This window comes from Cavia porcellus, unplaced genomic scaffold (genome assembly GCF_034190915.1).
Source record: "Cavia porcellus strain 051 isolate PalLab524CR breed Dunkin Hartley unplaced genomic scaffold, mCavPor4.1 scaffold_23, whole genome shotgun sequence".
NCBI lineage: Eukaryota > Metazoa > Chordata > Mammalia > Rodentia > Caviidae > Cavia > Cavia porcellus.
The window spans coordinates 46615197-46639628 of NW_026947506.1; the positions used below are offsets into that span (position 1 = coordinate 46615197).

Here is a 24432-nt window from a genome sequence, read left to right on the forward strand (position 1 = left end):
TACCTCTCTGCACCCCGGTCCCAAAGTGTGACGTTTCTTATTCAGCTGCTAAGAGTGATAGCTACTAACCGTGTGTGTTCAGATCCAGAGCAATGCGTCACGCTGTCCCCAAGACAGTGGTCATGCTCCCTGCTCTGCAGGAGACCCTGAGCAATACCTGTGCCCCAGGAACCCCAGAAGCTGGTGCACTGCTGTCTGTGGGGCGTTTGGTGGAGCCAGAGCAGCGTGGGCTCACGCACAGGCTTGCTGGAATGAAGCAGGCATCACCCTGCTGCATGTGCAAGACGGGATATATACACTGAAAGGCAGCAGGCAGACTTGGGGGGTAGTGACCCACAGTCGTTTGTCTCAAAACAAGGCCTCACTAAATCACTAAGTTACCTGCTGGGCTTGAACTTGCGATCCTCCTGCCTCAGCCTCCCAGAGTGTTGGGCTGCAAGTCTCTGCAGCCATGTTTTCAGCAGACAAAGCAGTTGATTTAATAATCTCTCTGCTCCAATTTACTATTAGACATGGGAGAAGAATAACAAAGGAAACCATCCCAGCACAGTGAGAACGTGAAGAGAGAGCAGGCCCAGGTTCCCATGTGTGTTGGGCTGTGGGAGAGCAGAGGAGCTGCACTTATCCAGCTGGGGGCAGCGAAGGACCTGGACTCCTCCCTGGGGCCAGAAGCCCTACCCAGACTGAGCGGTTTCTACAGGAACCTGAGGAGGTCTGGGACACAGGTGCTAGGATTCTGGTTACCACTGTGCCCTGCACCACATCTAGCTGTGTGTGTGTGGGTGGCCCAGCTCCCCCTCGAGGGCAGAGTGGGTGGATGCATTAGTTAAAGGATGATATTCATTTATAAAGTGAAATTAAAAGAAGAGAAAGACGGAGGATATACTCTGTTCAAACCTAGGACTAGGTCTCTGAGCCATGCCGGTTCTGCTGCTCCTGGTTGGCACACAAAACACAGAACCCCACGCTGCCACCGGGCCAGGTCTTCCAAGGCTGCCCTAAGCCTCAGGTGAAAGCCAGGCGGGAGGAAGAGCAGCCCTTGGCCCTTCAGTGTCCTGCAGGACCCAGGCCCTGTGGGTTTCCTCCAAGCTCCTGACACCCAGGAACAAAGGGCCGGTGACCCCTCACTGGGTGGCACGTGGCACCTGGGTGGCTCTGACAAGCGGTCCCCATGTCTGGTCTGCAGCCTGGCTGGGCAGTGACTGCCTCTCTGTGCCTCGGTTTCCCCATGAGGAAGGCACGAGGCACAGCATGGCTGGAGTCTCTCGTCAGCCGGCTGAGCACAGTGCTGGGCTCGGAGGCAGCCACGGTCACAGGAGGATGGCACTGCTCAGTGTCGCCAGTCTGTGTCCACCACACCTGGGGTACAGCCCCCTGAACAAGGGGTGCACTGAGATAGCGAGGTGCTGGGTGCCTCGGGGCAAGGCAGGCAGGAAGGAAGGAAGGTGGCTGGCTGAGGATGTCCCCACCTCAGCGATGTCCTGTGGAGGCCTGGCTGTCAGGCACTGCAGGGACTGCAGGGTGTGTGTGTGTGTCTATGTCCCTCTGTCCGTGTTCTGGTTAAACCCCAGCTTTTAGCGGAACAGCAGACGGCAGCAGGGGACGGAGGGCTCTGAGCCCAGCGAGCAGGCGGGTGTTGGGGGCGCACTCTCTTTCCTCACCGCTGATCTTCGATGCCCTTGCTTTCTTCCAGCCTCACCTCTCCATGCCTCAACTGTCTTAAGTTCTCATAATTTAGAAGTGGATTTACTTTGATGCATTGGCTCTTGACCTCTGCTTTCAAGTTTTAAAACAGACAGACACTCTGCGTCCCTTTCTTTGAAACACGTTGCTTTCTAAATGTGTGCAGGCTTCCAAGCCATTTTCATGTGACCGGGTGACTTTGATGTGGCACATGCTGACTCTTTGCCTGCGACTGTTTGAGGTCCTGGCTGAGAGCTGGACAGAGGGGAGGAGCTATGGCCAGTACCCTTCCTGGGCACAGGGGACACTTGGGAGTGGGTTGGGTCCCAGGCTGCTTGGGGACCATACCCTGGAGACAGGGACGTCTGGAGGCCATTCTCTGCGTGTCGGGCCCAGCAGGTACAGAGCTGACCCTGCTGACTGGAGTCACTCTGAGTCACAGCCTGTCGTCCTGCTGACAGGTGATGTCTTGGAGACGACCACAAACACCACCCCTGTGGAGACATAGCCCACTGGTGTGGGCTGTGTCGCTGCTCCATCCTTGTTTGCAGGACGAAGTGACCGGCAAGTCCCCTGTCAGATCCTGTACTGGCAAAGGGGGAGCTGGGCATGCACCCAGCCAGGGGCCAGGAACCAGATGCCCAGGGCACAGGGGAACTCGCTCACCGCTCCACCCAGGGCCCCAGCCTGGTGGACCAGGCAGGGCTGCACATTGGCCTTTCTCACGAGCTCCAGGGTGACCCATGGCACAGGCCAGGGCCCTACTCTGGGCTCTGAACTCCCAGGATGGGCACAGCCCACACCTGTAGAGGATTCGCCACTGTTGTCATACAGCGATCTTCCCACGCTCCTGGTGCTGCTAAGTCCATGACTGCCCAACATGGCCTGGCTTCCTGAGTGGTCCTGGGCAGCAAGTGGCCCTGGGCTGCAGGCAAGGCACACAGTGGCGGCATGGAGTCCAGGCCAGGTGGAAAGAGGCCTGTCCCATGGCAGGGGTGGAAGGTGTAACCAGGACCCTGGGAGCTCACAGGAAGCACATACGGGTCTGTGGCCAGCAGGGGGCGCCAGGAAGCCCAGAGCCACTGGGAGGGGAGAGACAGTTCCCGCCAGGACCGGATTTCCAGCGTGAGGCTGGATTGTGCAGGAATCCAGTGCCGGAGGAGGAGGCCTGACGAAGCTCGGTGAAAATCTGGTGCAAGGTGCAGACCTCAGAGATTGCTGTGGGCCGGGCAGTGTATCCAGGCTGGACGCTACATCCATGTAGGAGAGACCTGGCTTGCTGCAGGCATTTGGCTTATAAAGCTTTGCAAAGACAACTGTGGAGCCAGATGTGGCAGCACATGCCCATGGTTCCAGCACTCTGGGAGGATGAGGCAAGACGATCACAAATTCTAGCCCAGCCCAGGCGACTTAGGGAGATGCTGTCTTAAAACTGAAACCAGAGCGTAGCTGGATATGAAGGCCCTGGGCTCAGCTCCAGTACCACTGCCCCCAGTAACGGAGATGCTGGGGTCCTCTGACCTGCAGACAGCAGATGCATCAAGGCTGGGAGGTAAGGAAGATCTGACGGTCCGCCTGCTTGAAAGCGACCCCATTTGAGAGGCTAACAGGACATGGCACACAGTGTCCTGCCCAAAAGCACCCAGCACCAGCACCCAGCACCAGCAACCTTCCTGTGCCCTGATCCTCTCTGATCTGCACCTTGGATCCCGAGAGGGAACCCACAGCCTCCTGTGTCAGGCCACACAGAAGTGCTCCCTGGACATGTCCCTGTTACCCTCAACACCACTCACTAGTGAGTTTGCAGGAGTCACGTGCCCTCCAGGGGACAGGCTGAGGTCCTCATCTGCCCAGCCCATGCATCTGGGAACAGGCAGCACACAGCTGTCCTGCAGGCAGAATCATGGGCCCCAGTGCTAGGGAGATTTCACCTGGTCATCCCCTGCTCAGCCCTCAGCTATGATACGCCATGGACGTGACCATGGACTGGTCCAGGGGACACGTAACACCCTCTGTCAGCCTCCCTCTGGCCAAGGGCAGCGGCTCCTCCAAAGCCTCCTCTTTCTTTGGCCCCCAAACAAATGTGACTGTTGAGTTCCTTCCAGCTGCGGCCCCACAGTGCCTGGACTTCGCCCGCCTCTGCTTCAGAACAGCCCTGAGCCCTGACTCTCCCAGCCCAGCTCAGAGACACTCAAACATAAGAAAAATTGATGACTTGCAGCCTGTGACTGGGAGCGCCTGGTTGCTAACTTCTTTTCTCTATGAGAGCCTGACGTCTGGAGCCCACCGTCCAGGCTGGCTGCCTTTTATAAACTGCTTGCTCAGCCTGCAGAAAGGTGCGTGCCTTCTTCACCGAAATCACCCTTTATGTGGAGCAGAGACCAGGAGAATGAATCGAGCAGGTCTGTTAGAAACCTGGCTTCAGCCCGTTCTTGTATTATTAAAGAGTGTTACGTATGAAACCAATTCCCAGGCTCAGGCATCTCCAGGAACCTGGGACCCTGCTCTGCCTATAACCCTGCGGCTGACTCTGGGACGGTATCCCAGTGCACTTGAGACAGGAGAAGTCTATTCGAGCATCCAGCCTTCGGGGTCACCTCCCCAAGTTGTGTGCTGGCGACTACTGCTTACCAGGGAGAAAAGAAGCAGTCTAAGGATGTGTCTCTTAAAAAGCACCTTTCAAAAATAATTTTTCCTTTCCAGAAAAGCAGTCTGTCTTTGGCCCCACATCTAGAAGAGTCTCCTGGGTATTGTACTTTAAGGCAGAAGCTACTCTATTGCTTTCTTAAAAAAAAAAATGTTACCCAGAATTTGGCCCACGTGTGGGAATACTAGAGAGCCCGTGATACATTCACTGGCGACATCTCTTGCATTCTGGCATCTTCTAGAGCAGGCTGTGGCATTGCTGTGCTGAATCTCTCAGGTTATATGGAAAGCTAGGTGGCAGGCGTCCTCACAGTGCAGAGGACACTAAGACGAGGAAACACACAGAGGCTGTCACAACCTGACAGTCTGGCGCCCAGAGTAGGGCTTGGGAAATGCCACTGGGGCTGGCCTCACTCCTGACACCTGGTGTCTTCCGGGACTGAGCCCCTAACAGACAGACGCTGAGAGCAGTGTCCTTCCACTTCCGCTCACAGAGCTCGAAAAGGGTTTTCCAGTGATGCACCCCTTTCTGCTCAGATCATCACCTGGGGTGTGGCCTGGAGGACGAGGTGAGCTTGACTGGCCAGGTATCGCACACACATTCTGTGGGGACAGCCTGAGTCATCCCCTAGCCTTTGTTGAGGTTTGCCCTGAGGTAACAACGTGACACCCCACAGCCAGCTTCTCCTTGCCTCTGGCTCAGGGCACTGTGACCTGGCACTGGTCCTTACCTCCCACTGACCACACTCTGCTTCTCCAGCCCACTGGGCAGGACCACGGTGACGTCCAGGGTGCTGTCACGCAGTGCCTCCTGCTGGTGGATCAGGTTCTGGTGGCAGCCGATGGCCGCATCTCGAGGAGGCTTCTGTTCGCTGGGCATACTGGGCAGGGCGGGCTTTCCGGGAGGAGGAGGGGCTCGGGCCTTCGTCTTCCTCCTGGGAAGGAAGGACAGCACCAGTGACAAGGTGTGTGCCTCACGCAGGGCCCAGCAACCCGTTCTCGTGAGTGTTTGCATTGTGCATCAGAAATACCTTTCGGTGGTCAACACTCAAGGTTCGAGAGAACAACACGGGGATTTCACATAAAAACTATGACAATGAAAGTGGCACAGCCTCAAAATCCTCCCCCTCCCACATGCTTCGGGCACACTTATGCCGTGATTCGTGCACTTTCTGAAGTGGTTCTGGAATCCTCTTTCCTGAGTGTCTCTGCCAGGTGTGATCAGAAACACGGTATGTGAGCGCCATCCAGCAGAAGGCAGCTCATAAAACATGACACTGTGTCCTCATCTGACCTGTTCACCAGCGGTCCTTCACTGGCCACACATGGGCAGTGTGGCCACTCAAGGGAAACGTCTCACATCGACTCTGGGCATCGAGGCAGGAGCCATGGGGAAACCACAGACCCTCTGGAGAGAGGCCGCTCAGAGCTGCTTCAGAAAGTGGCCAAGACCGTGGGACAGCTGTGTTCGAGGGTGGGCGTGATTTACGGATTGATGGCAATGTGTCTGTCGCCACAGTAAATCTGCATTTTTGTTTACACACTCAGTGTTCAGGGTGCACCTCGCGCCAGCACTCTGTAATGCTGACAGATAATACCCTCCCTAAAACCGTCACAACTAAACCAGTTAAAGGAAAAATAAAGGAAGCAGCATACAGGAAAGGCAGAGTGCCTGGAAAATACACCCTAGAAACATGGTGACCTTGCGGGACAGCACACTAGAAGCAGGGTTGCAGTGTGGGGACTATTTCCAACAGGTTCCTGGGGGAGGTGCTGGAGCGGTGCTGGTGGCAGCTCCCCAAAGACCCTCCGAAGGCCAATCCTGCTCCCTCGAACTCAAGACCAGCTCTGGCGATGGGGAATGTATGGATCCACGACACCAGCTGTGCTGAGACCACGTCCAGCCGTGCTTATACTGGGGAGTTCTCAGTCGGGCACCTGTGGACCCAGTCACCGCCCTGGGTGGGGCTGCTCAGCGGCTGAAGGACATGGCCAGTGGTGTCTTAATCCACTGACCTTCACCTGTCCCTGCTCAGGACCCTGCCCTTGTAGGAGAGTGTGACACCCTCCCATCCCGCCCCTTGATGGGGATCCTCCCAGGTTCTTGTTTCTTCCAGATCAGTAAAGGAAGACAAGCAATGCTACATTCTGTGTGGGTTTATTTTATATACAGACTGTATAATATGTATTTCTGTATGCATATACATGTCTATGTATATGCTTGTGTGTGTATAAACCTATACATATGTAACAGATATACATGAGTGCATATGGATCTACGTTCATTTATCTAAGGACCTTGTTTTACAGAGATCCTGGGCGTTTTATCACACCAGCCGGTACCTGCCCAGCACCTGCTGCTTGCCAGGAAGCATTGTGCTTGCAGGACCCTGTTTCTCTAAGGAGCGCCCTATCGGCAGTTACCTGCAGCCTTCGTGGGCTCTGCTCTGCCTTGGGATGCCCAAGGGTCACAGGGCTCTGGAGCTCTGCTCTAACTTCATGTCCTTTGGACACAGAAACTGGATCCCAGCGATGCCCCAGGTCCAGGCTGGGCTCTGCCCACCTCCCTGCCTGCCCTGGCTGAGGCGTGAGGTGCAGACAGGAAGATTGTCTCTCTATAAGGATTTCCCAGAGACACAACACCTCAGGCTGCACTCCGAGAAGTTCTGAGATGCTCATTGTGGCAGACAATGGTTGGCAAATTCACATCAAAAAGCTGCCAAAGGTCAGTAAGTAAATACACCACATAAATTATCTAATTAGGTATCACTGAAAGACAACATCAATCCATGACAGCATAATGTTATATTGGCACGAGCTCTATGTGTTTAAAGTTATGTAATTCGATGAGCAAAAATACTCAACAGATTTTTGGAAAAACAAGCTCCAAAATGTGATTTGCTTAGGAAAATGTCATTTTTAGAAAGAGGCCCACATGACAGCAACAGATCGTGAAACAGACTGGAAAATCAGTGAAGCACTGCTGAGGCGACACACATTTCTTGATTTTTTCCTCCAGTATCATCTGCACATGCACTGCTTTGAAATGAAAGACATCATTTAGAAACAAGGATGCCCAGGGAACCAGAGACGGAAGAAGCAGGGAGCTTATCTGCCCGGTCAACATGAGATGGAGATGGGAGTGACACTCCTCTGCTGGGTAAAGCATTCCCTTCTGATTTCTTGTTGCAAGACTTAGGACTCTACCCTGGTATTTCTAAGCTTATGCTATTCCCTTACCCATCATGTACGTCCTTCCTTTCATTTTGTAAAACTAAAATCAACACAGTTGACACACAGTCCACTACTGGAAGGACTGGCTATGCATTTGCTCATGGATTCCTCTTGACAGCATCACCCTCCGTGAATTGCAGCTAAGAAATGTGGGGTGCATGTTTGCTACGTCAGAGACAGGCAGAGTTCACATCAAATCCAGGGAATTTAACTTCAGAACCCTAAATTTTAACTACAGTGTCATTCGGTCTCTAGCAGGAAAGACAGACTCAGCCTGTCTTAGAATTAAAAACAAGATAAGATGCAGGTTATGGAATCTTTCATTAATCAAGGTACCAGTCCTGTGTTACTGCTCAAAAGTACTATCAGAAAAAAACAATGTGTTTGTCAGGCAATTTTTATGAAATAAATACATACTAGGGTTGATAAAAAAAAATGTGCTTAAACTTAAAAAGTGTTAGAGTAAGACACATCGCTGTGTACCCCCTCAAGGTCGTCCCCTCACTTCAGACCCTCGTCCATCGTCCTGATTGCCTTCTGTAGCAGCTCTGGAGTCCTCTTTCCTGAGGGTCTTGTGCCACTGCCTGCCCAGTATGTCTAAGGAAAACAGAATGAGGCTGTGTCCTCACCTGTCTCATCCTCTGGATCAGACACTGCAGCTCCTGCTCTTCCCCAAGGCCAAAATGACCACGAAAGAGGAACATTTTAAATCGATTCATGACACTGGAGCGGCCAGGGTGGCACAGCTAAAGACACTCAGGAAAGAGGGCTCTGGAGTTGCGACAGAAAGCGGGGGAGTGAGGGGACAGGTGTGTGCAGAGCAGGAGAGGGTTCTGAGGGCAATGAATGAGCACACAGCCAGGCAGGAGGCGGCCACTGACCCACGCGTGTACGCAGCCAGCTCTGCCGCACACAGGACCAAGGGGCTGGAGAGGGCTGTTATCCAATGAACCTTTTGTCCCCAGGCACAGGAGTCACCTTGCCGCACCATTTCATCTCTGCCCACTGGGGAGGGGTTGGGCCCCCACCACTGGGGTGGCACAGTCAGGAGGCTGCAGCCTGCTCCCCACAGCAGCCTCCATTTTGCCGGCCCCTTCCTCCCACCCCTGATCCTCGAGCTCCCCATGCACACAGTGTCCCACAGCACGTGTGGCAGGGCTGGGGACTGTGATCCAAACCACAGCTCAGTGGGCAGCGAGGCCAGGGGTGAGGAGTGTGTGGAGTGTGGGGTTCCTGTGTGCAAGGTGTGAGTGCATGAATGTGCCCACACTTACAGGAAATGAGCGACAATTTCTCAAAACAAAGCATTTTGCATGCAGGAAGTACATTTCTGGAAACCACCTGTGCGCTCCTGCTGGCTGGCCCTGCAGACTCAGTGACACAGCATCTCTGTACCCCTGGGGCTGGGGATGGACAGCCATGCCTTGAGTCTGGAGGTCTGCACGGACTTCAGCCTCACGTGCATCACCCCTGCTCCCGGGGCTAGGTCCTCTGCTCTCTGAAAGCCTCACAGTACCCACTGGCTGTGCACAGCACACTCCCGCCACCTCTCTGAGTGCTGTGGGCCCTAGGGCACCCTGGGCAACACACAAGGGTCTCCACAGCACCCACACCCAGCAGGGAATAACTGGGGACAACAATCTCTGGCTACCCAGGACCTGGGAGTCAGTTTGCGTGGGAGCTTTGCTGTGCTCTTGAACAGCAGGACGGAACATCTCCCACACCTTCCCATCCGCAGCTCACATGTAAACCTACAGGTAACATGTATGTGTCGCACCACTGCCCAGTTTCCTTTCTGCTTTACAGAACACGTATTTTGAGAAGCCCATGTGTGGCCCTGTCCGAGGCTGGACACAGAGTCCAGGACCATGTTAGTGGGTCTCTGTCTCATGACCGTTGACCGAAGGACGGGGAGGCAGGTTTGGTGAGTGCACCACATAGGGCTGTACCCTTCAAAGGGAGATGGGCTCTGACATCTTGCACAGCATGGGAAGCACTCAGGGGGTCATGGCAGTGAGTAATCCGACTCGAACAACCCATGGCGCTCCTGTCCCCGGTCAAGGGCTGCTGACCTCACAGTGATAGAAGCAGGGATGATTCTCAGAGGCTGAGAAGGGGACGGAGTTTCCAGCCTGCAAGCCGAATCAAGTTCTGCCGATGGACCAGGGAACCCTAGCACTGCAGCTGGATACACCTAACTCTCCTGAAACTTTCATCTAAAAATGTTTGACCCAGAGGCCTGGTAATCCCAGCACTCAGAGAGACTGAGGCAGGAGGATGGCCAATTGCAACCCAGCCTGGATTTAGTGAGATCCTGTCTCAAAAAAAAAAAAAAAAAAAAAAAAAAAAAAAATCCAAAAGGGCTGCAGATGTGGCTCAGCACGAAAGGCCCCAGAAGAATAGGCGGTCCATGGCCCACACTCAGGGTTAAATGCTGAGCAGGGAGCTGCACCAGGGCCTTCACACCCTTGCCCCAGCTCCTCCCTGGGAGCATTGGCCCTCCAGCACCTGGCCATGTTGAGCTGGCTGCAGGGCACCAAAGATGCTGAGCCTCAGGCGGGGCAGAGTTGCTCAAGGCCCCTGGGGGCAACGAGTGGCAGCAGGGTCCCCAGGAGAGGGATCAGGCTGGGTCTTCCTTCTGGCTGCTCTGAAGCTCATCAGTGGTCTCCTGAGAACATGGTGACAGAAAGAGACACAATTTCCGGGGAGAGAACTTAGGATCCTCCTGCCTCATCCTCCAGGGGCTGGGATGACAGGGCACCATCACAGCCCGAGTTTAACCACTTGTACACAGTTCGGACCCAAGAAGCCCTGAGCTTCCATGGCTGAGCAGGTGCTGCCTTGCTCAGGACAGGCACTCCGGTGGCCGAGGCAGTGAGAAGGGACAGGTTTCATCTGCTGACATGGGACCTCCTGGCTCCCTGGCACCAGGCAGGGCTCTGGTGGGCGGGAGCCCCAGGCCACACAGGCTGAGCCACCAGGTCTCCTCACTCTCAACCCTGGCCTGGTCTCCAGGTTCTTCAAGGCTGAGTCACCACTGACTCTGCTGCTTTAGGGCCCTCAGGGTTTAAAGGCTGCCTGTGGCCAGCTGCAGGAAGCATTACTCAAGTGGGGAGGAGCCAAGAGAACAGGCCTGGCACTGCACAAGTGTCAGTCACAGCTCTGCTGAGCTCGGCCCCACCTACCCCCAGGCCCTAGCCCACAGCAGGGGGCTAGGGCTCTGCTCCCAGATTCCCAGAGGCTTTAAGGCCACAGGCATGAGCCTAATGGCTCAGGCTGCTAAGGAAAAACAGATAACAGCCTGCAAGGGTGCCTGGGAGTTGTCTCCAGGCTGCCTTGGTTTCCCTCTACTCCCAGCCATAGCTCCAGACTTTAAGTCCAAGGGCAAAGGGATCCGACCTCCCTGGTAGCAGTGATAAGAAAGGGCAGGGACAGCTCAGGTGGAGCCGCAATAGAAGCAGGCATGGGTGGACAGCAGGGGACCCGGGCCAGCGCGGGCAGCGGGTGTCCTGAGCTCATGAGTGGGGCGCAGAAGGCAGACAGGGCTGCTGACCAGGAGGCCCTCCCACCCACTAGTGGAGCCATCCCTGTGAGTCAACAGGGGTGTGCTCTCAACCTTTACCTCCTGAACAAATTCCTGCCATGATCCACAAATATAGCAAAAGTTTAAATAAAAAGTTTAACAGGTATTACTGTAAAAGGCACATGGGCAGGAATTCTCAAAATCCTCCCCCGCTCTGGACATTCTCATCACCTCATCTATGCTGCTTTCTGTAGCAGTTTTCCGGACCCCCCCTTTCAGGAGGGTCTCTGGCTGCTGCTGCCCTCCTGAGTGGATTCCAATGGTGCCCAGTGATGGCCATGTTGACTCTGGGCAGAAGTCGCACAGAGCCCCATCTGCGGACTACAGTGGGTGCTGACACAGCTTGGGGTTCTCACGGCTGTGGAGGTTTTGTCAGATGGCACCCAGCAGCAGCATTCACTCTGCATTTGATCAAATCTCCTAAAGACACTGTAATAATTTTAAAATGTTCACGCTCACTGTGGACCTGGATCACCTCGTGTACACGCCACTCACTGCACAAATGCGATGTGTGTGTCCTGTACCCCAAGGTCCCCTGCCAGTGTACCCTTCCCAGTCTGCGGGTGCACTGCTGGGTGGGGGGCCAAGTGACTTCCTTCCAGCACCCCAGCAGGGAAGCCCAGTGCTCCAGTGGGGTCATCCCTGGCTGGGACACTGTGTGGCCACAAAGTGTCTCTGCCTCCTTGTTTCCTGAGGACAGAGACCCAGGTCACAGCAGCCATGCAAGCAGGCGCTGTGCTGGGCTGCAATCCCGGTGCCTGAGGTAGCCCTGTCAGGTCCAGGCGCCAGGGCCTCAGGGGCCAAGTTCCTTACTCAGCAATACGGGGAAAGCCCTATCCTTGGACCCAGCTCTGAACAACCTCTGTCAAGCTTCCTTGAGGCCCAGGCAGAATCCCGAGGCTGTCACCAGCTGCTCAGGGACAGGAAGAGGCCATGGTTCTGGGCACTGGGAAGGTGTGCTAGGCTTGTGGCAGGCATAGGCAGGGGCAGGACTTGGGTCAGGCTCCAGGGCTCCTCAATGTCTGTGGGGCTCAAGGTATCCTTTGAGCGGCCAGCAAAAGCCACACGCCCCGCCCCAGCAAGCAGGTCCTTCTCACCTTCCCAGCTGCAACGAAGGAGGAAACACTCCCATGTACCTCGCAGCCCAGCGCTCCCATGCCAGACCTCCTGGGCTCTTCCTGATGTCTGTGCCCTCAGACAAGCAGCCAGAGAAGCACTCGAGGGAGACCAAGCACAGCCTCTTGGGCTGGGCCTACAGAAATCGTGCCGCAGACCAGTGAGAGCACCTGTCCTTGGGATGTGGTCCCAGGCTCAGCCCTAGGAGCTGGAAGCCCACACCAGGGAGCAGAAGGACAGCAGTCACAGGTCACCACACACAGATGCTGCCATGCCGCAAACCTCCATCGAAGGGCGGTACCTGGGCCCGCCACTCTAGCTCAAGGCCTCAGTTTCCCCAAGAGCTCAGAGGCTCACGCAGGGTTGATGTGAGGATTCCTGCTTTCTGGTGTGGCACAGAAATGCAGGGCTCAGTGACTGCAGAGTGTTACAATCCTTTGCACTACTCCTAGTGTGGATACCCTTTAGAATCAACAAGAGCACTCTCATCTCTGTGAGGCTGAAGGAGAAGCTAGCTCCCTAAGAGTCCTCCTCACCAGAGAATTTCACAGCTCTGACCCAGAGTGGGGGAAGCTGTCAGTAACTCAACAGTAAAGAGATTAGCTTTCCAAGGAGGGCTCTCTACTCTGTGCTTGATAACAAAAGCTCCTGAAGGCAGGGGCCTGCGCCTATGGGAAAGTCGCTATCTCCTGGCATCGAGCACATACTCAGAGAGAAACATCTGAGAACCTGGTCCCACAGCTATTAACCAACTCCAGTAAGTTAAGAAAGAGCCTGCGGTGTAGATCGCCCGCTATCAGCAGAAACTGCAGGCTGGAGCCGAACCAGATAAAATCTCCAGCCTCCACATTGTTGGACATTACAGAAGAGGGTGTCTCCTTTCACAAAAGTTTCCTGAGCTGGCGCGCTCTGAGTAAATACAATGAAATAAATCAGAGGAGAGAACTTACTGGTTGCCAAGCCAGCAGGCAATGTTTGTGTGCCGCGTGGACTGCCCCTCCTCTGGCTTGGCAGGGGCTCGCAAGGCCCCGGGAAGGAGGACTGCAGTCCCAGGCTTGGGGCGAAGGACAGAATGGACAGGGCTGCTCCAGCCCGGCAGGGGACCAGCAGCCTCGGATCCCGGGCCCTGACTTATTCATGAGCTGCCACCTGAGCAGTGCAGCAGGAGGGGGTGGCTGTGTACTCCTGAGCTCCCGAGAGGAAGTCACAGGACCACAGAGGCAGCGTCCTGACGAACTGTCCAAAGGCATGAGCCCTCTGAACCAGAAAGGCAACAGGAGAAACCCGGAGCTCTGCAGGGCCCCTCTCCTGAGCCTGCTCTGCTGCCCTCCCAGCTGGCCGGAGTGCAAGCACGGTGTCCCGTTCCCCAGGGAGGACACCCAGTGCTCCTTAGAGAGGCAGGCAGCTCTCTGGAGCCAGCCAGCCTCCTGCCAGAAGTGCGTGTGGAATCTATGGAGAACATTTCTTCCATCGTCACCCAGGCAGGGTTTAGCACCTTCCCCTCAGAGTCCTGATTCATCTTCCCCCCGAATCAATGCAATCAGAAGCCTATAGTTTCCCTGTAGCCAGTCTTCAGGGCACAGCATCCTGCGATTTTTCAAGCTTGAAATTCATACATGGTGTGATCAAATATAAGGTGGCTGGTCACATTAAAAATTAAAAAGAATTATTACAATGAAACACAGGCTGCCACTGACCACCTTAAAATTCTCACTGTCATCCTGAACGTATTTATCCCATGGGGCTGGCCGCTTCCTAGAGCAGTTCTGGAGTCCTCTTTCCTAAGTGTCTTCATGAGGTGTGAGCAAAAATACAGTGGACATACTGCTGAGCACCAGCCACTGGAAAGGCAGTCCTGAAAACATGGCGCTGTGTCTTCCTTGTTCACTGCATGTGACATTGCATGGCTTCTGGCTCCTCCCCAGAGACAAAACGACCAAGAAAGAGAAATGCTTTGGATCCATGGAGGCAGCCAGGCAGTGCACCTCAAGGCCCTCAGGAAGTCCCTGAAGTCCTCAGGAAGACCAGAGCTGCTGCAGAAAATGGCATGGATGGGGGCAGGGAATGAGCATGCTCAAAGAGAGGGGAGGGTTTCAGAGGGGATTCACGGTAATGTGTCTTTTCCTGTAATATGTTTAAAATTTTTTATGTAAGCAGTCACCATATTTTTGGATCACACCTCTAATTTGCTTTCTAGCAAATGGCACTGTCCCAGGACACTGCCAAGCAGAGCAACAGAGGCAGACATGTGGGTCTGGTCTGGGAGGGGGTGCCGGGCCAGGAATGCAGGGCTTTGGCTCTCTCCTCCCTGTCACCCCTCCTTGGCATCACCCCTCCTGCTTCCTGGCACCTTCCCTGTGTAGGCTGCAGTGCCACACACCTGGCTGGCAGCCAGAGTTCTGGTCTACCCCCCTCTCCCATGGGGCAGTGTGGCCTGCCCAGCACAGCCCTGAGGAAGCAGGAAGGGTCTCCCTCAGCTGCGCTGCAAGCTACCACCTCCTCCACCTCTGTGCTACAGAGACCAAGCCATACCTGCTGTCACGTGCCTTCCATGAGCCCCAGGGGTTGTTCTGGTCCTGGGTCGCAAACCTGGGCGGTGCCCACAAAGAGGTCTTTCCAACAAGGCCTCCCATCCTGGGCAGGGGCTCTCTGTCACCAAGCTCCCACCTTGCAGCCTCCTCCTCCTGTTTTCCTCTTCCTCCCCCTCTCCCTGCTGCTCCAGGCTGCCCCAGCTCCTCTGTCCCAACCTGTCATTGGGAGATGACTCCCTCACAAACACCCCCCTCTAGCCGTGCCCCCAGGCACAGGCTCCAAGGTAGGGTCTGCCTTGCTGCCTGCTGGGTTAGGTCCATCCAGACCTGTGTGATCTCAGGGGTCCCGGGCGTGTCCACCAGGGGCCCGCATCGCCTGGGGCTGGGACCTTGCCATCCCACCACCCTGTCCCCACCCACTGCTCTGTCCCCAGGCTGCAGGGAGTGGGGAATGAGAAGTGACAGAGGACAGATTCGAGGTGGGAGGGAGGGAACTGCTTCTTGGTTCAACCTCCTCATCACCTTGAGTGAGCCATACAGGATTAACCCGTGTTTAACCCCTGCAGCCTCCGTTTCCCCATCCATGGCCACCATGGGCCAGGAAAAGACCACAGCTTCTCTCCTGGAGAGTCCAGCTCAGGGCTCGTGCTCAGAAACAGCTGTCGCCTGTGAGTAACAGCCCACACCTGTGGCCTCCCTCGCTGTGGGCACCAGGAACCCTCCCAGAGTGCCACAGGAAGGACCCTCAGGGACCTTCCTGTCCCCTACCAAACAGTGCCCTGGGCAGCAGGGATAGCCCTGCTTCCTTATGGAATAAGGTCCTTTTCCTGATGGTTTATTTTATTTTTTTCCGGGCTGTGGGTCCATTCTTGGCCGCACCCTGTGAAAATGCCTTCAAAGCTGTGCATGCCTTGCTGAGCTGCATGTTGGGTAACTGTGGAAATGAAGGTGAGCCAGTTGCATGACGTTTCCATGGAAGTGGCAGGCAGGACCTCAACAAGAACGGGAGGAAAAGGACGTGAGCCGCAGTGCCACTCCTGGACACGCCAGACCGAAGTTTTGCAGATATTAATGTAGATGAGACCCCTTAATGGCACGTTTTGAGGTACGCTGTAGCTAAGGATTTATGGCCATCCCCTTCAGCTTGGTGTCCGAATCCCAGGAGAAGCGCAGCCAGATTGATTCTGATTTGGGCTCCGTAGGCCTAAGGCAAGGTGGCACCCTTTCCCTGGGTCCCTGAGGCGTGAACAAGGCAGACAGCAAGAAAAGCTGCCCCTCCCCTGGTGGCACAGAAACGCCAGCCCCAAAAGCAAAAAATACCAGCAAGGAGAGTGATTTGCTCTGGAGGAGCCCCACAATGCAGTATTTTTCCCATTGGATGGGAATAAAAGAAACAGCTGTATTAAGTTCCTTCCAGCTAAGTGTGAAAAAAGCAGCAAACTGAGTGGGAACCCTAAGATAACACCCACGGGGCTGGGGTTAGGACGCTGTGCACCGAAATGCGCCTCGCTGCAGCCCGATAAGCGCGCTCTGGTTCTCTGTACCTTTGTGAGTGACTGAAAGGCAGGAAATCCGACCATCGCGCTTTCTCCTGAGGGGTAACTGATGGGAATGGAGGAGAGCTCTGAGTGCTTCTCAGGAAAAGGACACACTGCCCTGTGCCTGGGCCGTGGGTCCCCCCACGAGACTCGGTGCACAGAAGTGAGGGTCTATGCACGGCCCCACGCAGGCTCCCAGGGAGCTCTGATGTCAGGGCTGCATTTTGACCTCTTCCTTGCCATTCTGCCTACGAACTTGTGCACATTTGCTATTAAGAACAGCAGGACAGCCAGGCAGGGTGGCCCCATTCTGGGAGGCTGAGGTGGGAAGATGGAGAGTTCAAGGTCAGCCTAGGAAATGAAGCAACTCAGAGAGACCCGTCATCTCAAAATAAAAATAGGGCTGTGGGCGTAGCTCTGGGGTATAGCGCTTGCCTAGCGGGGCCCTGGGTTCGATCCCCAGTACTGAAATTAAAAATGAAAAACAAAACACAGCGAGACTGCTTACTTATGGCTTCAGAGTTAAAGGTCTAACAACGTTACTTTGTCTTCCGTTAGTAAATAGAGTCTTACTGCCTAAAGCAGATGGAAAAGCACCGTAAGGGGGTGATAGTGCTATACGATTCAGGATACCTTCAGCAAAGGTGGCGCAGAGGGGGATGAGGAGGGAGAGGAGTGTGCCACGGAGGCTCCCCCAGTAAGTGCCACTGACTACAGCCTCACCACTGCTGTCTCTGTTAAGAGGCGCTGGGCCTCCCCGGAAGCCTGGGCCGTGAAACCCGAACCGTGCACCTGGCAGGCTCGCTGGGCAGCAAGCTGGCTGCTGCTGGCCACGAACATCAGCCCGGGACCCGCTGCCATGGCCCACGAGCCAGAGCTGCCCACGAGGACAGGCCAGGGCTCAGCCAGCACTGGGAATTCAGACCAGAGCCGGGAGGAGAGGACCCCAGGAATGTCCACTCAAGGACCAAGGGTGCAGCAGAGGTGCTGCCAAGGTCTGGGTTACCAGCTTGTGGCTGGGCAGCAGGCAAGGCCTTGAGGAGGAAAGAAGAGGGGAGTGGAGGGGAACAGCAGAGGCTGAGGAAAGAGGGCCTTACCTTCTCAGAGCACACACTCTAGGACTCTCTTTGCATCAAAATCTCTAATTATTCTCGCCTCAGCTTGGTATTTTCCCCTCCAAGGGTCACATCACTTAATCAGTCCCTTTACAGTCCAGGGAGCAGGGGACGCCCCATACCCTGCTCCTGCCCTAGCGCTGAGCTCTCCAAGTTCACTTGCCCTCCAGGAATCCACACTGTCCTGAACTGGCCAATGGTCAGAGCCTCCACTCCTATAGTGACAGCCAGGACATTGCAGAGTGCAGATGCCTCTCCCTTCCCTCCCCTACCCTCCCCTTCCCTCCCCTCCCCTCCCCTTCACTCCCCTCCCCTCCCCTCCCCTTCCCTTCCCTTCCCTTCCCTTCCCTTCGGCCTCCAAGGGTGTTGATGGGTCCCAACCAGCTTTCATAGCAGAGCTTTGTCTGCAGATCCGTGGCTCTGGGGCCTCGATATTGGCTCACTGAGAGGCCAAATCCCTGAAATACACCCGTGGGTCCCCCTGAGGCTCAGAGGCCTCCCCTTTGCCATCCCCAAGGCTTCTCACTGGTTTGGGGGGACCTAGGGCACCCTCTCTCCAGCAAGTAACATGGGCACCGAGCACAAGGAAAAGCCACAGAGACAGGTGGTGCATGGGGCAGGGATTCCCAGCCTCACAGAGGCCTGGGGTTCCTCCTCTTCCTTTCCTTGAGCTCCCACAGCCCTGCCCAGCCCCTCTCCCACCTTGTACTCCACTCCAAGGCAAGTGGTTTAGTTTTACTGAACCCAGAGCCCACTGGGTCCTATGCAGGAGAAGAAAGACAGGGCAGAAGATGCTTTTCCTTCACCAGGAGCTGCTTGATGTTTGCAAGCATGCTCCTCCACTCTCACTGGGCTTGTCCTTCGAGACTGAAGGGAACTAATGCATATTGAAATTCACAAGCCCACCATTTTGGGAGGTTGAGGCAGGAGAGTCACAAGTTCAAGCCCAGCCTGGGCAATTTAGCAACTTAGCAAGAGCCTGTCTGAGGGTGGAGTGCGATGCAGAGGCCTTGGGTTCCACCCCCAGCAGACCAAAAAAAAAAAAAAAAAAGTGCTAATATTCCAGGACATTTCCAGCAAACCATCAGGAACTGCCATCCCATTTAACAGATGGGGAAACTGAGGCTCAAAGTCCCAGCTAAGAGGTGGGAGGATGATCTAAAAACAAGAAAACCCAGTTCCTGTTTGCAAGTGACTTAAAACAGGAAGGAGTCTGAGCTGGAGGAGTTATAGGGTTTTGAGTGTAACAGGCACCAGGCAGATCCAGAAGAGACTCAGCAAACCAGGTGGGGAGGATGGGAGGGTCCCTATAAGGGGCCACAGAGCCAGGCTGGGGGAGGTGGCCCTCCACGCCCCTCCCCTCCAGGGGGAGCACAGGCTCCTGGGACTCAAGCACTCGCCCCTTGAATGCAGCAGCCCTGCCAGACATGCCCTGCACACTGGAAAATGGGATCACACTCGGCCTTCCCTTGAGCTCCCTAAGCTCCGGCCTGCACCCCCTTTCCAGCCGGCTCTGTAGCACAGGCTCCTCCCAGGCCCAGGGGATCTGTGCTCCTGCTCCACGCACCTAATCCATCTTCAGGCTGGCACCCTGCACTCGGGGAGGTGATCTGTAACTCTGCAAGTTAAAATCCAGTTTCTCTCACCTTCATCCTAACAAGAGAGACCTTTTGGCAGCAAAGCTCCAGGGCCCCCACATCCTCCCACCCTCAGCAGAAGGATTCAACCAAATCATTACATGATGCAAACAGCAGCAATGTTGGGAAAGATTGGGTTGGGAAAAATGTTGGGTGTTACACAGGTGTAACACCGGGCAGCAGGAAGACGCCGCATGCCTGACATGCCACACATGTGGATGTGTTTATCATGGATCTCAGATGTGCTGATAAAGGAAGGAGATGCATCAGTGACTTTGCTGACCTCGGTACACACTACTGTATCCATGAGTCCCCCCAATAATTGCTTTCTTCAGCCCTGGGTGTGGAGCCCAGGGCTTCCAGCAAGTGCTCTACCGCCGGGTGAACCTCCAGCCCACAAGATGTCTGCATAAAACCTGGTACTGAGTAAAATAAGGTAAACAGATTTTGCCACAAGTCTGCACAGTTTTGCTAGTGTTTTTGAAATCTTAGTGCTAATATTAATAGAAACCACAGAATTATTGTCACAATGTTCCCTTCTCTGCGATGCCTTGGGTCATGTGGTCAGTGTCTATTAAAACAGAAAATGTACTTTCAGGGAGGGTACTCAAGGGGCTGCATCTATTTCAGAAATATAACACATTAGGAAAGAAAAGGAAAGATGTATCTGAGCAGAGCAATATGAGGGCATGATTGTTTTTCAGGGCGTTTTGGTCAGGTTTCCATGGTTAGGTTCCCAAAAGCCATGATAGGATTTCAGCCTGCTAAGATAGAGGGGCTGGCCCATGCCGAGAGCCCTGGACTCTTTGCCACCCCAAATTTAGCCCAACAGCTGATATCACAGGTCACATTGTGACACTGGTGACAGGTAATTCAGGTGTCACCATGACTGGAGCAGGAACCACCTGCAGTTTAGTAAAGCACAGATGTGGGCATCTACAGATGACTGACGTCCCCCCAGCTCTGGTGTCCTCTCCTGTGTTCTTGGCAAATCTGCTTGGCCAGGAAGACACAGGCCAAGGAATCCTCCTCCCCAGGGTTCTGAGCCAGTTCCCCACTCTGAGCGATGCCCAAGAGCAGCTGCTAGAATTTCTGGATTGTTGGTAACTGGTTCACTGTGAAAAGTTGGCTTGGTCCTACCCCTCAAAACTGCTATACAGATTTAATGCAATCCCAATCAAAATACCATTAGCATACCTCACAGGCCTAGGGAAAGCATTCCTAAAATTCATTTGGAAACAGAAGAGACCTAGAATAGCAAAAGCAGTTCTGGGGAAAAAAGGCAAGGCAGGAGGCATCCCAACCCCATACCTGAAATTATTCCACAGAGCTACCGTGATAAAATTAACATGTTATTAGCAAAAAGAAAACGAAAACAAAAGGAGACCGGAGTATCAGTGGAATAGAACAGAGGATGCAGGCGAAACCCCCCAACACACTTAGCCACCTTATCTCTGAAGGAGGGGCCAAACATGTTCCCTAGAAGGAGGACAGCCTCTTCAACAAATGGTTCTGGAAAAACTGGCTCTTCATATGCTGAAGACCAAAACTTAACCTATGTCTATCACCACGCACTAAAATAAAGTAAAAGTGGGTCAAAGACCTAAACAGTGACACAGAAGCGCTAAGTCTACTGGAAGAGAAAACAGGTAGAAATCTCAAAGACAGAGGTACAGGCAGAGACTTCAGGAACAGAACCCAGACTGCAAGGGAAATACTACAAAGAGTCAACAACTGGGACCTCATCTTATTAAAAAGTTCGGCCAAACAAAAGAAATCACTAACAGTGAAAAGACAACCCACAGGGTGGTAAAAAATTATAGCCAGTTGTCCCTCAGACAAAAGGTTCCTATCTAGAACATATAAAGAATTGAAAAAAATTAGACCTTCCCAAATTTAAAGACCCAATCCAAAAGTGGGCATCTGAGTTGAATAGATACTCCTCAGATAAATAAATACAAATGGCAAATAAATACATGAAAAAATGTTCGCCATCTTTGGTCATTTGAGAGGGACAAATTAAAACAACTCAAAGGTTCAATGTGATGGGGAAAAGGAAAAGGAAGTGAAAAGAAGAAATACATTTATACACCAGATAAGACAGCTAGTTTCTCCTAGTTCACTGGAAAGAAAGGTTTGTGCTGATACTGTTGGTTGAAGATTTCATACCTGTATCCCATACTCTGGAAAACTACTATGAAGATAATGCATGATGTGTTCATTATTGTTACTCCCCTACTAGCCTGTTTTGAAATTCTGCTTTATTATTTTTATTTTTTCTCTTTAAAATAAAGAGAAAAAGAAAGAAAAGTTAGGTTACATGAATTTCTGACCTAGTGCAAAGCCAAAGGTAGGAATTACTCAGCGTTCATCACTGGCTGGTTATTTGCCTGTTATTTACCCTCTGGGGTCATTATTCCCACTGGGTCTGGGGTCAGAAATTTGACACCTGGTGTCCCCATCCTGCGCCCAGGGCCCAGTGGATGGGAGGTGGTCTTGGTGTGGCCAGAGTGGGAACAGGTCAGTGATACCCACCAGGATGCACAGTACCACATTACCAGTTTCTAAGGTCGCAGTGAGTGACCGTTGTCCAGAAATGGCCAGACAGTAACCAGCGTTGGCTTTGGGGCTGCAGGGTCTCTGTCACAACTGTTCAACTGCTGCGGCCAAGAGAAACACTTGAATGACTGAATTTGGCTGCTGTCCAGTACGGTTTCATTCATGACACTAATCGTGGATTGCACATCATTTTCTTAGGGTATAAAATATTATTCTCCTTTTCATTTAAAGAAAAAACCTTTAGAAATTCTTAAATTTCAGACTCCACCAACAGAGGATGCAACTCCCTGGCCGCCGTTCGCCAGCTCTGGGTGTGGGTGGAGGGGAGAGGGAGAGGAAAAAATCCTGGTGATACCAATCAGCCCCGCAGCCCCCGCGTGGGGCCCTCAGGCTGTGCAGGGCACGGGCACCTGGGACAGCCACCGGTCAGGGCCCAGCCTCCCCCAGCTCAGCAAAGGAGCCGCTGCCAGCCTCGCCGCCTTCCTGTGGTTCTACTCATGGTAAATGAAGCCCTCACCATGGCCGGGTCAGACCACATTGCCATGGGGACAGAGGAAAGGAGGACACAGCGTTGGGCACGGGGGACAGGGTGTGAAGCTTCCGTCATGGCTGGTGGCATCAGGGAATGTGTGTTACAGATTCCACCGGGAGTGGAACTGGGCCCTACACATCCTTTGTGCCAGCAAGTGTGTAAGAAAGCTGCTGTCTCCTCTCAGGCCCAGCACCTGCTCCGTCTCCCAAGTGCAGGACAGCCACCTAGGAAGAGGGGACTTTGAGGCCACCCTCACCAGGGGGTGCCCCCAAGCGCTTCCCATCTCCTCTCTGCCCGGCTTCTTTGCTTGGGACTGCTGGGTCTCCGTTCTGTCCAAATCTCAAACACAATGGCCCTTTCTGTGCAACCTGAAGGGAGAGGGCCCCAGAGGATGCCCCACACTCCTGGCCTCTACTTCCTCCTCTGCTCTGCACACCAGGGGCCTACAAAGCCTGGCTCCTGCCTCCCTGCCCTCCCCGTGCACCCTCACCATCACTGTGCCTACAGCTCCAGGCAGGGACTGGACAGCCGGTGTTTACCCATCAATGGGACCCTAATGCTGTGGGCCTGGGCTCCTGGGACATGGGGCTGAGTTGGAGGAAATGGGCCTGTGCTGTGACCCGGGGGACACTTGCTGCCCCCGGTGCCCTCCTCTCTGGCTCTCCCCCTGTGCCCTGCTTGCCAACACCATGAACTGAGCATCTTTCCTCCTCTGGGCCCCACCACGGAGGCTCCTGCCTTGCAGCCAGCAGACTCTGAATGGAAGCCTCCAAAACTTTGAGCCAAAGAAAACTTCTGCTCCTGTAGGTCAGGGCATCAAGTATTCAGTCCTGGGGCGGAGGCAGCTCTTCCCAATCTCCCCCACTGCACAGCTGCTCCATCCTGTCCCGACCAAACCACCACCCATACTCCTCAGTGCCAGGGCTCCTCACTCCACCCACCCCCACAAAGACCCCAGTCAGGACTTGGTCTGTGGCTCTGAACACGTCCTCCTGGTCCCACTACCTGAGCTCCCTCTGTCAAGTCCAAGCTCTGTGCTCTCACCAATCCCTGCAACCAGCAGCCTAGGCAGGAACAACTCACCAAAAATGTGAGCTCTGAGCTGGAGACAAATCCTCCACCAAGTGGTTTGTGCCCATGGCAGGGATGGCGCACAAAGAACACAAAACTCTCAGTGAAACTTTCTGGATTCTGGATTCCGTAACCACAGACCCCCGGCGCTGTTTCTTGGTGTGCTACATCCATGGGTTCAACTGACTGGGACTGAAAATATGTTTTAAAACATTGTATTCACAACAAACAAATACAGACTTGCTCTTGGGTTGTTTTCTAAACAATACAGTATACCAACTTTGTACCTAGCACCCATTTGGTAATAGGTGCTGGAAGTTACCTAGGCAGGAGCTAAGAACACAAGAGGAGCACGCAGGTTCTACACAGACGCTGCAGCGTGCTAGGGAAGGGCTATGAGCGCCGTGGGCTCTGGGGACGACGGAGGTGATGATTCGAGGACCTTTCCATTACAGGGTGTCTCTGAAGAGTCTGTGACCCCATACTGCATGGCCCCGTACTGCATGCCCCCGGCTTTGTAGAAGCTGGTAGTCTAACAGATACAAGGCAATTCTTGCCTACAAAGTAACCTGCACTTTTGGAAGAAAATTACTTTAGCATCAGTAATGTATTATTTAATTTTCCCATAGCAAAGGTCTCTGCAAATGGACAGTCGGAGAGTTCTGAATTCTACTATCTGGTATGTGTGTGTTATTTATTTTTAAGCAGAGAGGAATAAACATTCTTGCCGCATTTAGAGAATGTTTCATACTTCTTCTGTCACTCCTGGAATTCAAAGCCAAAGGAAAACATCAAATATATTAGCGTTCATGAAGAAGATCCATTTAAAATCTAAATTTCCTCGTTGGAATGAAAACCATGAGGTGTGATTTTAAAAACAAAAGTGTCACAGTGAAAGACTCCTCGCCGTGATGCCCTGGAAATCCACCTCCTCCTGTTGACTTTCACGGGGTCTGACACCCTGCAACTCTGGCTCTTCCTCGAGGAGAAACGACATGAAAGGGAAATGTTTTACAGGGACTCAGGACACCGAGGCAGCCACCATAGCGCCACTGAAGACACTCAAAAGAAAACCCTAGAGCTGCTACAGACAGTGGCAGGAGCCACGGGACGAGTGTGCAGGAAGCCAGGTGGGGCGGGGATGCACAGGGGAGTCTTTTATTATAATAAATGTGTTGCATTTGAAC

The 24432-nt window shown here is 53.8% G+C and overlaps 1 protein-coding gene across 7 annotated transcripts in view; it reads right to left on the bottom strand.

The window, feature by feature from the left end:
• Cobl (cordon-bleu WH2 repeat protein) overlaps positions 1 to 24432 on the bottom strand; it is a 147098-nt gene that overhangs the window by 83853 nt on the left and 38813 nt on the right. For all 7 annotated transcript variants that reach the window (XM_063234367.1, XM_063234365.1, XM_063234366.1 and 4 more), the window contains exon 2: positions 5061 to 5264. In XM_063234367.1, coding sequence (XP_063090437.1) covers positions 5061 to 5264 — 204 coding nt within the window. The remainder of the gene's footprint in view (positions 1 to 5060; positions 5265 to 24432) is intronic.